This window comes from Neofelis nebulosa, chromosome 14, assembly GCF_028018385.1.
Source record: "Neofelis nebulosa isolate mNeoNeb1 chromosome 14, mNeoNeb1.pri, whole genome shotgun sequence".
Lineage (NCBI taxonomy): Eukaryota > Metazoa > Chordata > Mammalia > Carnivora > Felidae > Neofelis > Neofelis nebulosa.
The window spans coordinates 17274570-17290446 of record NC_080795.1 but is presented as its reverse complement, the minus strand read 5'-3'; the positions used below and the strand labels follow the sequence as shown (position 1 = coordinate 17290446).

Sequence of the window (15877 nt, the reverse complement as noted above, 5' to 3'; positions counted from 1 at the left end):
ACATTATCCCCTAAGGTTAAACATATACATAGCATACAACCCAGAAGTTCTACTCCAAGTACATCAGAAATATCTGCACATGTTAATGGCAACATTATTCACAATAAAACAAAAACAACTCAAATGTGCATCTGAGCAGTAAAATGTATAAAATGGAGTATATTCATACAATGGGATAATATACAGCAATGGAAATCAACAGATTATAGCTATATGCAACAACATGAATGACTCTCACATGGTTGAAAATAAGCCAGATAAAGGGGTGCCTGGGTAGCTCAGTCAGTTGAGAGTCTGACTTTGGCTTAGATTATGATCTCACAGTTCATGGGTTCGAGCCCCGCACCGGGCTCTGTGCTGACAGCTTGGAGCCTGGAGCGTGCTTCAGATTGTGTCTCCCTTGCTCTCTGCCCCTCCCCTGCTCATTCTCTCTCTCTCTCAAAAATAAATATGAAAATAAGCCAGATAGAGAATATTGTATGATTCCATTTATTATAAAGTACAAAAATGGCACATTAATCTTTCCTGCTAAAAATCAGGAGAACAGTTATCTTTGGGAAGGAACGAAGCAACAGTGGTCGAGGGGAGGCATGTGAGGGGATTCAGGTATGCAAGTAATGTTCTACATTTCTTGGCCTGGGGGCTGGCAACTCAGATGCATTCACCTTCTCGTAGTTCATTAAGCTGCATAATCATGACTTGTGGTCTTTTCTGTATGTGTTACGCTGCAATAAAGCTAAAATAAGGTATTTTTACTCCAACTTGCATTTTAAAAAAAAATTTTTTTTAATGTTTATTTATTTCTGAGACAGAGAGAGACACAGCATGAGCAGCAGAGGGTCGGAGAGAGAGGCAGACACAGAATCCAAAGCAGGCTCCAGGCTCCGAGCTGTCAGCACAGAGCCCAACACGGGGCTCCAACTCACGGGCTGTGAGAACATGACCTGAGCCGAAGTCAGACGCTTAACCGACTGAGCCACCCAGGTACCCCCCAACTTGCATTTCTTAAATAATACAGAAATGTTTAGTTTCTCTGGTAATCAGCCACTTGCATCTCCTCTTTTATACATCATTAAAGGGCTCTGTCCATTTCTTTTGGTGTCTTAAGTGTGTTCCGTCTGCACAAGCTCTTTCTAGATGAAGCAGATTTATCTACTGTTCTTTATTATGGGAAACTTTTTCTACACTTTTGGTTTTTAACTTCACTTGTGATTTCTGGGGTTCAAAAGTTTTTACTAAGTCAAATTTGTCATTGTTTTACTTTACATGTATCATGCATTGCCAATATGTTCAGAAAACCCTTTTTTATTCAGAGATCAGAGAAATGTCAACCTGCCTTATTCCAGTTTTTAAATAATTTTAAAAATAAATTTTAATAAAATTGTTTTAAACGTTTTTTTTAATGTTTATTTATTTTTGAAGGAGAGAGAGACAGAGTGAGAGTGGGGGGGGGGGGGGGTTGGGCAGAGGGAGAGGGAGACACAGAATCTGTAGCAGACTCCAGGCTCTGAGCTGTCAGCACAGAGCCCGACAAGGGACTCGAACCCACAAACTGTGAGATCATGACCTGAGCCGAAGTCGGACGCTCAACTGACTGAGCCACCTGGCTCAGCCAGGCACCCCAATAAAATTGTTTTAACATAAGCAAATAAAGGTACTTTTTTTCCTATTTTTTTTAAGATTTCACTTTTAAGTAATCTCTACACCCACCATGGGGCTTGAACTCATAAATCCAAGATCAAGAGTCACATGCTCCACTGACTGGGCCAGCCAGGCACCTTATCAAGTAGAAGTATTTTTTTTTTTTTTCAAGTAGAAGTATTTTTAAAGTGCATTTCCCTAAATGGGAATAAGAGGCACATAGTAAGTGTTCGAAATACACTTGATGATTGGCTTCTCTTCTTGCTCTCTTAAATGTGTACTATTTTATAGTTTGATGTTTAAATGAAAAGTGTGAAAATTAGCAAAGCTTGGTTAACATCAAGATGAGATTCAGAAAATATGAAATGTCATTTTTTTTATTAAAAAGAAAACATCAGTTAAAAATTAAGTTTGAAAAAACTCTTGGCTATTTATTTTTGAAGTACTGGAAATGTCCTCAACCATGAATAGAATCGTGGTAGTTACAGGTTGTATATGTACGTATAAATCCACTGGGTTGTATACTTAAGAATTGTGTATTTTATGGTATGTGTATTTCAAATGTATAATTAAAATTAATATAATCAAATTGCTTTTAGTTGAATTTTAATACCAAATATAACATTTTTATAATATTACTTTCCAGATCCAGGATGAATATTTAGAACTTAATATAGAGTGTTAGAAGTTCTGAGTAACACTTCAAAATGTCAGGAGAAATAATATCCATCACCACCATTTATTCTATACTTATTCCATATGAGGCTCTATCAAAGAAGACAAGTTCGACCTCTTAATGTATACATTATATTTAAAACAAGCCACTAATATGCCAATTAGAAGTAATAAGTGCATACAGCAAAAATTAAAGATTAGAGGGATGGATCTAAGATGAAGACACAGAATTTGTCCTAGGGCAAAGGCATAGTGTTTAAAAAATTATTATACAGAGAGCCGAATCACAAAAGGCTCTTTGCTGAGGAAAAGACCAGATGTACAAACCCTGAGTTCAAAGATCCTCCCTAATTTTGTGTTTGTTACTTGCTAGAGGCTCAGGATGGAAAGGCACCTGCTCCTTAATGCACTGGCTAACCCCAGAGGTACCACAGGTGCCACACCTCTCCCTGAGCTTATCCTACCTGTGAGCATTGAGGGAAAATCCAAAGCACTGGGCAGGAGACCTTGGTCAGAGGAGGTCCAGTTCTAGAATTTTACTAATTTAATAAATTAAATTAAGTTAAAAAAAGAGGTCAGAGGACTTGCTCAGAATGGTACAAGCCCTCAATAATTATCCTGTGAAGAACTACACAAATGGTAGTCACTTGTTTTAGAACTGCTAAATATACAGTCCTTCAGGCTGTGATTCTGAAAAGACTATTAAAGGGTGTCCTGTTTGCATCACTGTCTATAAGGCAATCTTCATGTCTACACAGATAGGAGAGCTATGGAAAAGCTCCCCAGATATTTTACTTTATCCCCTTTACTTCTTCTTAGAACACAATACTTTATATATACAAAACAATGTAGGGGGCACCTGGGTGGCTCAGTCGGTTAAGTGTCCGACTTTGGCTCAGGTCACGATCTCACAGCTTGCGAGTTTGAGCCCCGCATCGGGCTCTGTACTGACAGCTCAGAGCTTGGAGCCTGCTTCAGACTCTGTGTCTCCCTCTCTCTCTGTCCCTTCCCCACTTGTGCTCTGTCTCTGTTGTTATCAAAGATGAATAAACATTAAAAAAAAAATTGTAAAAATAAGATAATGTAGGTAACATATATGTAAATTAAAAATCATAATAAATATAATGAATACCCATGAATTATCAAACTCAACTGAAAACACATCTCAAACCATGGATCTACCTATATGTTCCTATAGAGGAACTTCATAAGGAGCTGCTGACTTCTGACTTCATCAGGAGTTGCTGGCCTACAGAAAGAAGCTTAAACTCATTAACATGAGATGAAATGTAAACACATAAGTATCTTCAATATGTCAGGCTTTTTGCAGATTCTGCCCCCTTTGTCTGGATGCTCTCTCCCTACCTTTTCCTGAACAACTGCACATCCTTTAAATTCCAGGAAGCCTTGCTTGACCTCCTCTGAAGAAAAGCTGGCCACATTTTTCTCCATTATCTTCCAGCACTTCTATCATAAAACTTATCTACCTTTAATTGCTGATTTACATGTCTGCTTCTCCCACTAGACTAGCCTGTGCCTTTGGAAAGTTCTCCTTATATACCAATGCATACAGCAGGTACTTCATAAATGCTTTTTAAAAAAAGGTTTTATCTAGGGGCTCCTGGGTGGCTCAGTCAGTTAAGCATCTGACTTCAGCTCAGGTCATGATCTCGTGGTCCGTGAGTTCGAGCTCTGTGTCAGGCTCTGTGCTGACAGCTCAGAGCCTGGAGCCTGCTTCGGATTCTGTGTCTCCTTCTCTCTCTGTCCCTCCCCTGCTCATACTCTGTCTCTTTCTCTCAAAAATGAATAAATGTTAAAAAAAAATTTAAAAAAAAGGTTTTATCTGAATTCCAGTTAGTTAACATTACAGTGTAATATTAGTTTCAGGTATACAGTATAGTGATTTAACAAATCCTTTTTGAATGCAAGTATAAATATAACATGAATAAATACAGTTAGAAAAGTGTCTTAACTATGGGCTATGCAAATTTCTTTTAAGTTTAATCTACAAAACTAATACAAGTACAAAAGGAAGAAAGAAGATAACCAGGGCCTTGAGTTGATGGGAGGAAAAGGAGTTTTAAGAATACCAGGGAGGGGCGCCTGGGTGGCTCAGTGGGTTAAGCGGCCGACTTCAGCTCAGGTCATGATCTCGCAGTCCGTGGGTTCGAGCCCCGCGTCGGGCTCTGTGCTGACAGCTCAGAGCCTGGAGCCTGTTTCAGATTCTGTGTCTCCCTCTCTCTGACCCTCCCCTGTTCACGCTCTGTCTCTCTCTGTCTCAAAAAGAAATAAACGTTAAAAAAAAAAATTTTTTTTAATAAAAAAAAAAGAATACCAGGGAAAAACAGCTTGATAATTTTACAAACATATACAGCACAGTAACATTCCACAGAACGTATAAAGTCTAGATCAGTAGCTTATTCATTATTCTTAGGTTTGGTTTCAGCGCCTCTTTAAAACCATAAAAATTACTTACTGGTTGTAAAGTTCTGGATATCTAACTAAGTTCTGAATGAATTCATTCAGTCCTGCTCTTCTTTGTTTAATAAAATCTGTTAAGAGAGACAAACTATTAGGATTATTTAACATCAGATTATGTAATTATCATCAATACAGTTATATAAGAATAGACAAGCGCAAGACAGTGAATTCTGATCAAGAAGCTATTTAATTCATGTTTCCTGATCTACAATAAGAAATACTTAGAAATATATATATTTAAGGGGCGCCTGGGTGGCGCAGTCGGTTAAGCGTCCGACTTCAGCCAGGTCACGATCTCGCGGTCCGTGAGTTCGAGCCCCGCGTCAGGCTCTGGGCTGATGGCTCGGAGCCTGGAGCCTGTTTCCGATTCTGTGTCTCCCTCTCTCTCTGCCCCTCCCCCATTCATGCTCTGTCTCTCTCTGTCCCAAAAATAAATTAAAAACATTGAAAAAAAAATTAAAAAGAAATATATATATTTAAGTCTATAAATACAATGATTATAAAATTAAAATCAAGCAGAAAACATATCTCCCAAAAGAAAACTCTCCAAAGAAATGCCTATTTTAGGTTCTAAATAGACTCATTACGAAACTTGGAGAGGTAGGGGTGCCTGGGTGGCTCAGTCAGTTATTCGTCCACCTTTGGCTCAGGTCATGATCTCATAGCTCGTGAGTTCAAGCCCCTCATCAGGCTCTGTGCTGACAGCTCAGAGCCTGGAGCCTGCTTTGGCTTCTGTGTATCTGTCTATCTCATGCCCCACTCATGCTCTGTCTCTCTGTCTCTCTCTCTCAAAATAAACAAACATTAAAAACAAATATTAAACAAAATAAAACATGGAAAGGTGGTTTGCTTTGTCCAATTCCTCAAGTACTACCAGGCAATGAATAAAAATTAACACTATGACACTGGTGACTGAAAAATCCTACTAATTAAGATAAAAAAAACAAGAATTACTGGTAGTCCTTGTAACTGGGGAATGGTGATTAACTGGTTGAGTATCACCAAAATTTGCCTGCTAAAAAACTGCTGCTAAACATCCCCTGAAAGATACAATGGAACACTCCTAAAGAACAACTGTCCAGCAGTTTCAGAAGTGTCTGTACTATTGATAATTAAGGACCATGCAAGAGTAGTTTTAGCAATAAAGGTTAAGTACAAAAGTTTCTTGGAAATAGAAAACTTAATTCAAATATCTTGTTTCTGCTACTTACTAGCTAACTGACCCTGAACCGAAGACTTAAATCCTTACTTGTAAAATGAGGATAACATTTATACCTAGTAATTCTGTTATAGGATTGAGAGAACGCATAAGTTTACAGTAGAATGCCTGGAAGAGATAGCACAATCTTTAACCACTTTCATTGTTTTGTTATTTGTTGTTGTGGGGTTAAAAATCCATCATCCTAAATCCTGATTCTTAAGACATATACTCTAAAAATGGAAAAATAGGACACTTGGTGAATGTCTCAATAAAATCTGGAAACAATATTCAACTTAAAAATGAGTTTTGGTTCAATACAATTATTTTTACTCAATAAAGCTTTTAATGTATAGCGTTTTGACACCAAAATTATAGGTAGTTTCTAGTCACGTACGTTTATTTCCATTTCTTAAATATAAGGTATGGCTATAAAAGAACAAATAGAAATTAGATCTGGTCTCTTAGATCAGATGCACTTAGTATTTTTTTCTTGTTCGACTGTGAATTTCTTGAAGAATTTCAGGAACGTATCTTTAAAAAAAATTTTTTTTAATGTTTTTATGTATTTTTCAAGAGAAAGAGTGACAGAGTGTGAGCAGGGGAAGGACAGAGAGAGAGGGGAAGACAGAATCTGAAGCAGGCTACAGGCTCTGAGCTGTCAGCACAGAGCCCAATGCGGGGCTCGAACCCATGAACCGTGAGATCATGACCTGAGCCCAAGGCGGACACTCAACCGACTGAGCCACCCAGGCACCCCCTCAGGAAAGTATCTTATAAAACTCTTCCAAGGGCATTCTTTGTTATCACAAGACAGAAAGCATATGCAAGGCTTACATTAGAAACTATACTTGAAACAGTTATTTTTCAGGAACTGAGCTTAGTAAGTTAACATAAGGGAGAAAACTAAAATGAATGACTACATTTGAAATATTTAGAGAAAACCTAATGATTATAGGGAAACAGCTTTAAATTGTTCTACGGAGACTTACTAAAAGTACATTTTATATTGGGAGACCAACTGTAATTTTCCTTCCTTTGTGAACTAAGGAAGTTCACGAAGTGCTACTAAGTGCTTTCCACTTCCATTACTGATTTTAAAGTTTTAAAGGCCCTATAGAAAGCCTGACATAAGAAAACAAAGAAGTCAATAAATGGAAAAAGAGGCCTACAGTGGTCAGAGTTTAGGGGAAATTCCACACTTAATTTTTAGATCAACATTAAACATGCAAATATCTGAAAAAATTCCAGGTAAAACTGAAATGGCTAACAAGCTCATTACTGGATAAATTCCAAAAGTTTACATAAAGCTGACATATTATCTTTAAGAATTATAGTTGGAAAGAGATATTTTTAAAAATCTCTCTAAGAACTTATATGAATGTATCTGTTGTCATTCAAGAAGTTTCAGTTAGAGACTGAAAAGAACTCAAAGTTTAGACAAAATGAAAGCTTCAGTCTCCACAGTAAGTATGAAACTGACCTATACCGATTTCTCTGTCATTTCACTGCTTCAAGAAAATGAACGAAGAGGACCCAATTTCCAATACCGTAGGATAGGGTAAAAACATCATCAAACTCTTGACTTGAGGAAACCTAGAGTTTTAGTGCTAATACTGCTACTGGTGGCCACAGTGACCTATTTTCATCATCAAAGGAGTTTTAGAGCCCATGGGGACCATGGAGATTCTTTAGTCTTAACCCACACCTTTCAGATTAGGAAACAAAGTTAAGATTTTTGTAATGTTCCAAACAAGTAATTTTTCGTTTTAAGATAACATGAACATAAAAGATTGTGAATTTTGTTTCTAAAGGTACCAGGCATAAACCAGACAATAGAGTGAAGTGAAAGAGAACAAACCAGATGAATGTAATTCTATCTATCATTTATTAGCTGTGTGGCTGGGGACAGTGTCTTAACCTTGCTAACTCTCTATTTTCCTCATGCATGAAATAGAGGTAAAAGAGCTACTTTACAGGAAGGAACTCAAATAATAGCACAGTTATTATCATTACTATTGCTACTACTATTACATTATTGTATTATTGTTATAAATAGTTATTATACTATTTATACTATTATTATAACAATAGCAGCATTTTAAAAAACAGCCTGCCACAGTTAAACAACACTGGAGTTAGAGTCTAAGATGTAACTGAGTCTCAGACACCATTGCCTGTTTTTATAATCACAAACTCCTCCCTTCTGTAGTCTGTCAAGCAGGGGATAGAATTAGATGATCTATAAGCTCTCTTTCTGGCTATAACATTTTGTGATTTGAAATAGAAGTCATCCAGAAAAGAAGGAAAAAAAAGAGAAAGACTGGCTAATGAAATTAACGTACCTAATTCAGAATCCTCAACTATTTGAAAATTTAAGTTCTGTGAGAGATATTTAAAATCTTTAACCTAGTACTAGGCAGACTTTCCAGAACAAGTGACTAGTTGAAAATGGCACACATGCGTTCGATTTGTATTCACCAATGGCATGCATGTATTCATTTGTTCACCAATCACCTATTATACATTTTGTACTGTACAAGGCACCAGAAATTTATAAAAATGTTTAACTAAGTCATGGTATCTATCCTCAAGGATAGAAGGAAGACAAATTTAGTGGAAGACAAATTTAAACAAATCACTACAATTGGGCATACCATGGTTAAGCATCCAACTTTGGCTCAGGTCATGATCTCACAGTTTGTGAGTTCAAGCCCCACCAAGGGAACGGAGATTTCAAAAGCTGCTATGATAGCAGAAAAGAGGCTCCCAACCCTACCTAGAGACTAACGTTTAAGAAAAATTTCCATCTCCCTCGCCCATGCCCCAGCCAAAATCCCAAAGGGAACCAGTTCCTGTCAGGGAACTTGCTTGCACCACGCAAACACCCAACGCTGTGCTTCTGCGGATCCATCCCTCCGGCGGGTCTGACTCCCTTCCAGTGCTGCAGAGCCCCTCCCGAAGCGGATCTCCGAAGGAAAAGCGAGCTGAGCCTGCCCCTCCCGCCACAGTGCACCTTGCCGATCCACCCCAGCTAATACGCCAGATCCCCAGCACCACAAGCCTGGCAGTGTGCAAGTAGCCCAAACGGGCCACGGAACCCCACAGTGAATCCCGCCCCTAGGAGAGGGGAAGAGAAGGCACACACCAGTCTGACTGTGGCCCCAGCGGTGGGCTGGGGGCAGACATCAGGTCGGACTGCGGCCCCACCCACCAACTCCAGTTATTCAAGACACACAGGGGAAGTGCCCCGCAGTCCCGCACCACTCCAGGGACTATCCAAATAGACGAAACAGAAGAATTCCCCTCAGAAAAACGTCCAGAAAATAACAACAGCTAACGAACTGATCAAAAATGATTTTAACAATATGACAGAAAGTGAGTTTAGAATAATAGTCATAAAATTAATCGCTGGGCTTGAAAACAGTATAGAGGACAGCAAAGAATCTCTTGCTACAGAGATCAAGGGACTAAGGAACATCCAGGAGGAGCTAAAGATCGGATTGAAGAGGCAGAGGAGAGAATAGGTGAACTAGAAGATAAAATTATGGAAAAAGAAGAAGCTGAGAAAAAGAGAGATAAAAAAACCCCAGGAATATGAGGGGAAAATTAGAGAACTAAGCGATGCACTAAAGAGAAATAATCTACGCATAATTGGTATCCCAGAGGAGGAAGAGAGAGGGAAAGGTGCTGAAGGTGTACCTGAAGAAATAATAGCTGAGAACTTCCCTGAACTGGGGAAGGAAAAAGGCATTGAAATCCAAGAGGCACAGAGAACTCCCTTCAGACGTAACTTAAATCGATCTTCTGCATGACATATCATAGTGAAACTGGCAAAATACAAGGATAAAGAGAAAATTCTGAAAGCAGCTAGGGATAAACGTGCTCTAACATATAAAGGGAGACCTGTAAGACTCGTGACCAATCTCTCTACTGAAACTTGGCAGGCCACAAAGGAATGGCAGGAGATCTCAATGTGATGAACAGAAAAAATATGCAGCCGAGAATCCTTTATCCAGCAAGTCTGTCATTTAGAATAGAAGGAGAGATAAAGGTCTTCCCAAACAAACAAAAACTGAAGGAATTTGTCACCACTAAACCAGCCCTACAAGAGATCCTAAGGGGGATCCTGTGAGACAAAGTACCAGAGACATTGCTACAAGCATGAAACCTACAGACATCACAATGACTCTAAACCCATATCTTTCTATAATAACACTGAATGTAAATGGACTAAATGCACCAACCAAAAGACATAGGGTATCAGAATGGATAAAAAAAACAAGACCCATCTATTTGCTGTCTACAAGAGACTCATTTTAGACCTGAGGACACCTTCAGATTGAGAGTGAGGGGATGGAGAACTATTTATCATGCCACTGGAAGTCAAAAGAAAGCTGGAGTAGCCTTATATCAGACAAACTAGACTTTAAATTAAAGGCTGTAACAAGAGATGAAGGGCATTATATAATAATCACAGGATCTATCCATCAGGAAGAGCTAACAATTATAAATGTCTATGTGCCGAATACAGGAGCTCCCAAATATATAAAACAATTACTCACAAACATAAGCAACCTTATTGATAACAATGTGGTAATTGCAGGGGACTTTAACACTCCACTTACAGAAACGGATAGATCATCTAGACACACGGTCAATAAAGAAACAAGGGCCCTGAATGATACATTGGATCAGATGGACTTGACAGATATATTTAGAACTCTGCATCCCAAAGCAACAGAATATACTTTTTTCTCAAGTGCACATGCAACATTCTCCAAGATAGATCACATACTAGGTCACAAAACAGCCCTTCATAAGTATACAAGAATTGAAATCATACCATGCATACTTTCAGACCACAATGCTATAAAGCTTGAAATCAACCACAGGAAAAAGCCTGGAAAACCTCCAAAAGCATGGAGGTTAAAGAACACCCTACTAAAGAATGAATGGGTCAACCAGGCAATTAGAGAAGAAATCAAAAAATATATGGAAACAAATGAAAATGAAAATACAACAATCCAAATGCTTTGGGATATAGCGAAGGCAGTCCTGAGAGGAAAATACATTGCAATCCAGACCTATCTCAAGAAACAAGAAAAATCCCAAATACAAAATCTAACAGCACACCTAAAGGAAATAGAAGCAGAACAGCAAAGACAGCCTAAATCCAGCAGAAGAGAAATAATAAATATCAGAGCAGATAAACAATATAGAATCTAAAATAACTGTAGAGCAGATCAACGAAACCAAGAGTTGTTTTCTGAAAAAATAAACAAAATTGATAAACCTCTAGCCAGGCTTCTCAAAAAGAAAAGGGAGATGACCCAAATAGATAAAATCATGAATGAAAATGGAATTATTACAACCAATCCCTCAGAGATACAAGCAATTATCAGGGAATACTATGAAAAATTATATGCCAACAAACTGGACAACCTGGAAGAAATGGACAAATTCCTAAACACCCACACGCTTCCAAAACTCAATCAGGAGGAAATAGAAAGCTTGAACAGACCCATAACCAGCGAAGAAATTGAATCAGTCATCAAAAATCTCCCAACAAATAAGAGTCCAGGACCAGATGGCTTCCCAGGGGAGTTCTACCAGACGTTTAAAGCAGAGATAATACCTATCCTTCTCAAGCTATTCCAAGAAATAGAAAGGGAAGGAAAACTTCCAGACTCATTCTATGAAGCCAGTATTACTTTGATTCCTAAACTAGACAGAGACCCAGTAAAAAAAAGAGAACTACAGGCCAATATCCCTGATGAATATGGATGCAAAAATTCTCAATAAGATACTAGCAAATCGAATTCAACAGCATATAAAAAGAATGATTCACCATGATCAAGTGGGATTCATTCCTGGGCTTCAGGGCTGGTTCAACATTCGCAAATCAATCAACGTGATACATCACATTAATAAAAGAAAAGATAAGAACCATATGATCCTGTCAATCAATGCAGAAAAGGCCTTTGACAAAATTCATCAACATTTCTTAATAAAAACCCTCGAGAAAGTCAGGATAGAAGGAACATACCTAAACATCATAATAGCCATTTATGAAAAGCCCACAGCTAACATCATCCTCAATGGGGAAAAACTGAGAGCTTTTTCCCTGAGATCAGGAACATGACAGGGATGTCCACTCTCACCGCTGTTGTTTAACATAGTGCTGGAAGTGCTAGCATCAGCAATCAGACAACAAAAGGAAATCAAAGGCATCCAAATTGGCAAAGATGAAGTCAAGCTTTCGCTTTTTGCAGATGACATGATATTATACATGGAAAATCCGACAGACTCCACCAAAAGTCTGCCAGAACTGATACATGAATTCAGCAAAGTTGCAGGATACAAAATCAATGTACAGAAATCAGTTGCATTCTTATACACTAATAATGAAGCAATGGAAAGGCAAATAAAGAAACTGATCCCATTCACAATTGCACCAAGAAAAATTTCATAAGGCACTGGTATCTACATCAAGTTTTATAAAGAACTAGCTGGGTATGACATCTAGGCCTCACCAGAACTCAAAGACTAGAATAATAATGGGGAATTGTCTTTTTATCTTGTATGAACCTATTTCTCTTAAATTAGTAAAAGTTAAAAGAAATAAAAATGGTTTCTTTTAACTTTTTTTTTTGAGAGAGAGGGAGAGCAAGCGAGCGGGAGAGGGGCAGAGAGAGAGGGAGAGAATCCCAAACTGACTCTGTACTGTCAGTGTGGAGCCCAACGTGGGGCTCGACACCACAAACTGTGAGATCATGACCTGAACTGAAATCAAGAGTCGGATGCTTAACTGGGCCACCCAGCCACCCCAAAGCAGTTTCTATGTAAGCCACTGAAGGGTCATGCCTTTAAAAAAATTTAGCCCTCTTTAGCCCTTAACACAGTGTAATAAGAGTTACTTAATTGATGTTTTTGTGAATAAATAACTAAACAATTATATATTCTAACATTCGTAGTTTCTAAAATTCATATGCTCTGTTTCTTACTTGATTCACACTGATTTTAATTACCTTGTACTTTTTTTTTTAAATAATTAAGATAAAATAAACTTTTTTTTTTTAAACTTCAAAAAAACCCCGTACGTAGTTTATATATTGACCTTAGGGTCCTATTGGCAAAAGGCTTGATATTAAACCATTCAAAATATAAAGAGTATAGCTATCTCTCTGCACTCTACGGAAAGATCCTTAAATTGAAAATGAAATTTTAACTTTGAAAAGTATAGACAGAAATAACCCTTAAAATCTACCTTCAAATATGTAAAACTTATTTTATAGACGTTGGCAACCACCAGAATAAAGAAGTGAAAAAAAAAGAACATGGAGACATGCTCTTAAGCTACACACAAAAGAACTCAAGAGAGATATATGGAAAAGTTCTGCACAATGGCTGTCAAGCATGAAGTAAGTTAACAGGGCAAATTCTTTCTTCGTGCTCTGTTCCATCTTTGGCCAATGAAAGCCCCATCAATTGAGCTCCTGCATCCTTTTGATAAAATCTTAGTAATCTTGTATGGCTTCATTGCTTTTTAGGCAAGATGTCCTAGGGCCATCTTATACATTTCTTGCCCCAGATCTAGAATCACTGTTTTCCCATGGAACTCTGGTTGCTTTAAGGGGGAAATGGTATTTGGAGATTACAACCTGGACGCTAGGAATGTTCACTGCTATTTGTTACTGTTTTAGGCATTTCCAGAGGTGAGAGCTAGGAAATATGTGTTGTTTTAGAAAAAAATAAATCATGGGATGCCTGCGTGGTTCAGTGGGTTAAGCATCCCACTTTGGCTCAGGTCATGATCTCACAGTGTATGAGTTTGAGCCCACATCCGGCTCTGTGCTGACAACTCAGAACCTGGAGCCTGCTTTGGATTCTGTGTCTGCCTCTCTCTCTGTCCCTCCCCTGCTGACACTCTGTCTCTCTCTCTCTCTCTCAAAAATAAACATTTAAAAAAATGAAAAAAAAATCATGAATTCAAACTGTATTTCCAAATTAAGTTAAAAATTGTAAGATTTTTATTTAAAATCTGTTTTTCTTTCTTCTTGTTTAAAACTTTGGTTCCCATCAGAGTAACATAATTACCAAATAACACTTCCATATTATAACAATAAGATTGTTGGATGCAGTGTAAAATTTTCTGTACATCCTTTTTTGTTCTTAGCATACATCCCAGGAGGACTATTCAGTAAAAATTCTGTTTTGAAGTCATTTAAGATAATTATTGTCCATGTGTTTCCACTACCAATCAAAATAGAGTTAGATTTTTTCCTTCAGTTTGTTAGAGATCGCTTTATTATTGTATTTTATTTTTGTTCTTAAATATATTTAAAATATGCGCATCATTCCAAAGTCAAAGCTATAAACAAGACTTATTCAGGAACATCTAACTTCTATCCCATTTGCCTCCCACTGGCCTCTTCCTACTCCTTAAAGTCACTAGTTTTTAGTTTTTAAGTTTATTCTTCCATTATTTCTATACCTTTTCCAATACAAAAAAGATATATTATACATATCTGTACTTTGTCTTTTCCACTGAAAAATGTATTTTGGAGATCACTCTACTATAATGCACAAAGGGCTTGCTCATTCTTTTTTAAAGCTGCATCATATTCCAAGGTTGGAAGGATATTTCAGTTGTTTCCAGTTTTTGCTATTAAGAATAATGCCACAATAAACAGTCTTACATACGCATCATTTCATATGCAGTTTATCTTTGGAACAGATTCCTAGATTATGTGATTTCCTGGTCACATTGAAATACATACATAGTTTTGCTAAATACTACCCAATTCCCTTCTATATGGATTGTACCACTTATCATTCCCACCAACAAAATATGCCTGTTTCCCCAAAGCCTAATCAAATGAGCATCTTGTCACTCTGTGATTGTTTGAGTATGGCTTAGATTTGATCTCCCCAGTAAAGAGCTTTCCAGATCTCTGTGACATATGGTCCATTATGCTGTTGCCAAGTCATATACAATATGCTCTGGATCGATTTCAAATTGTTCTTCAATAAAAACCTATTTTTTTAGTATCAAATTAATCTACCAGAACATAAATACTACAGGGCATTCTAGCTGGGATTTTGCCCTAAAGAAGAAAGTTGCAAGTTTTTATCTCTTTGTCTTCTTCCTGTGATAAAATGAAACGATTCTATCATTAGGATTCAACTAAGGGCTCTCCAGAACTCCAGCCTGAGTTCAAGTCTCCATTCAGCAACACATAGTTGGATTCCTCAGATGTCCTTCTGCCACTTCAAATTAATTAATTCTCTCATTCACCCAGTCCTGACACCTCAATTATCTCTCATTCTCTTCTCTCTTCTCTAGATCTCCTTTATTTAAGCAATCACCAAGATTTCTTACAGATCTTTCCTTAAAAGAATTCCTACATATGAACTCATTTGTTAGCCCATTTCCACCCTAGTCCTGGTTCTAATTATTTAACGTGAGGACTACTGGAATATTCGCTTACCCCGTTTCCCATTCTCCATCCTGTCTCTTCTCTCTGCTGTGCCTACTGTATATTACACACAGTCAGTTTCACGTTGGGTTTCATATTCACCTCACCCAAATAACTCTAAGACCCACATGTTGCCCATGATGATGGTTTTCAACCTGTGCTCCACAGATATACTTTACTGCTGTACCAACAAAGCAGCCTCATTTTTATTTGTTCTACACATAACATTTTCTGTGGAAGATTTCCGTGGGACATAAGTGTTCTGCAGCTAAAAGCAAAATTAGTATAAAGGCACTGGCTTGTAGAATCAATTCTACAGAAAATACTATCTGGTTTTGTTGTGGTGACTCAATCTTCTCTTGCTTTCTCTCTTTTTCCTTTTTATTTGCTTCTCTTTATT

General features: G+C 37.7%; 1 protein-coding gene across 5 annotated transcripts in view; it reads right to left on the bottom strand.

Moving 5' to 3' along the window:
* SGK3 (serum/glucocorticoid regulated kinase family member 3) overlaps positions 1-15877 on the bottom strand; it is a 149167-nt gene that overhangs the window by 42268 nt on the left and 91022 nt on the right. For all 5 annotated transcript variants that reach the window (XM_058699732.1, XM_058699731.1, XM_058699734.1 and 2 more), the window contains one exon: positions 4793-4868. In XM_058699732.1, the coding sequence (XP_058555715.1) occupies positions 4793-4868 (76 nt within the window). The remainder of the gene's footprint in view (positions 1-4792; positions 4869-15877) is intronic.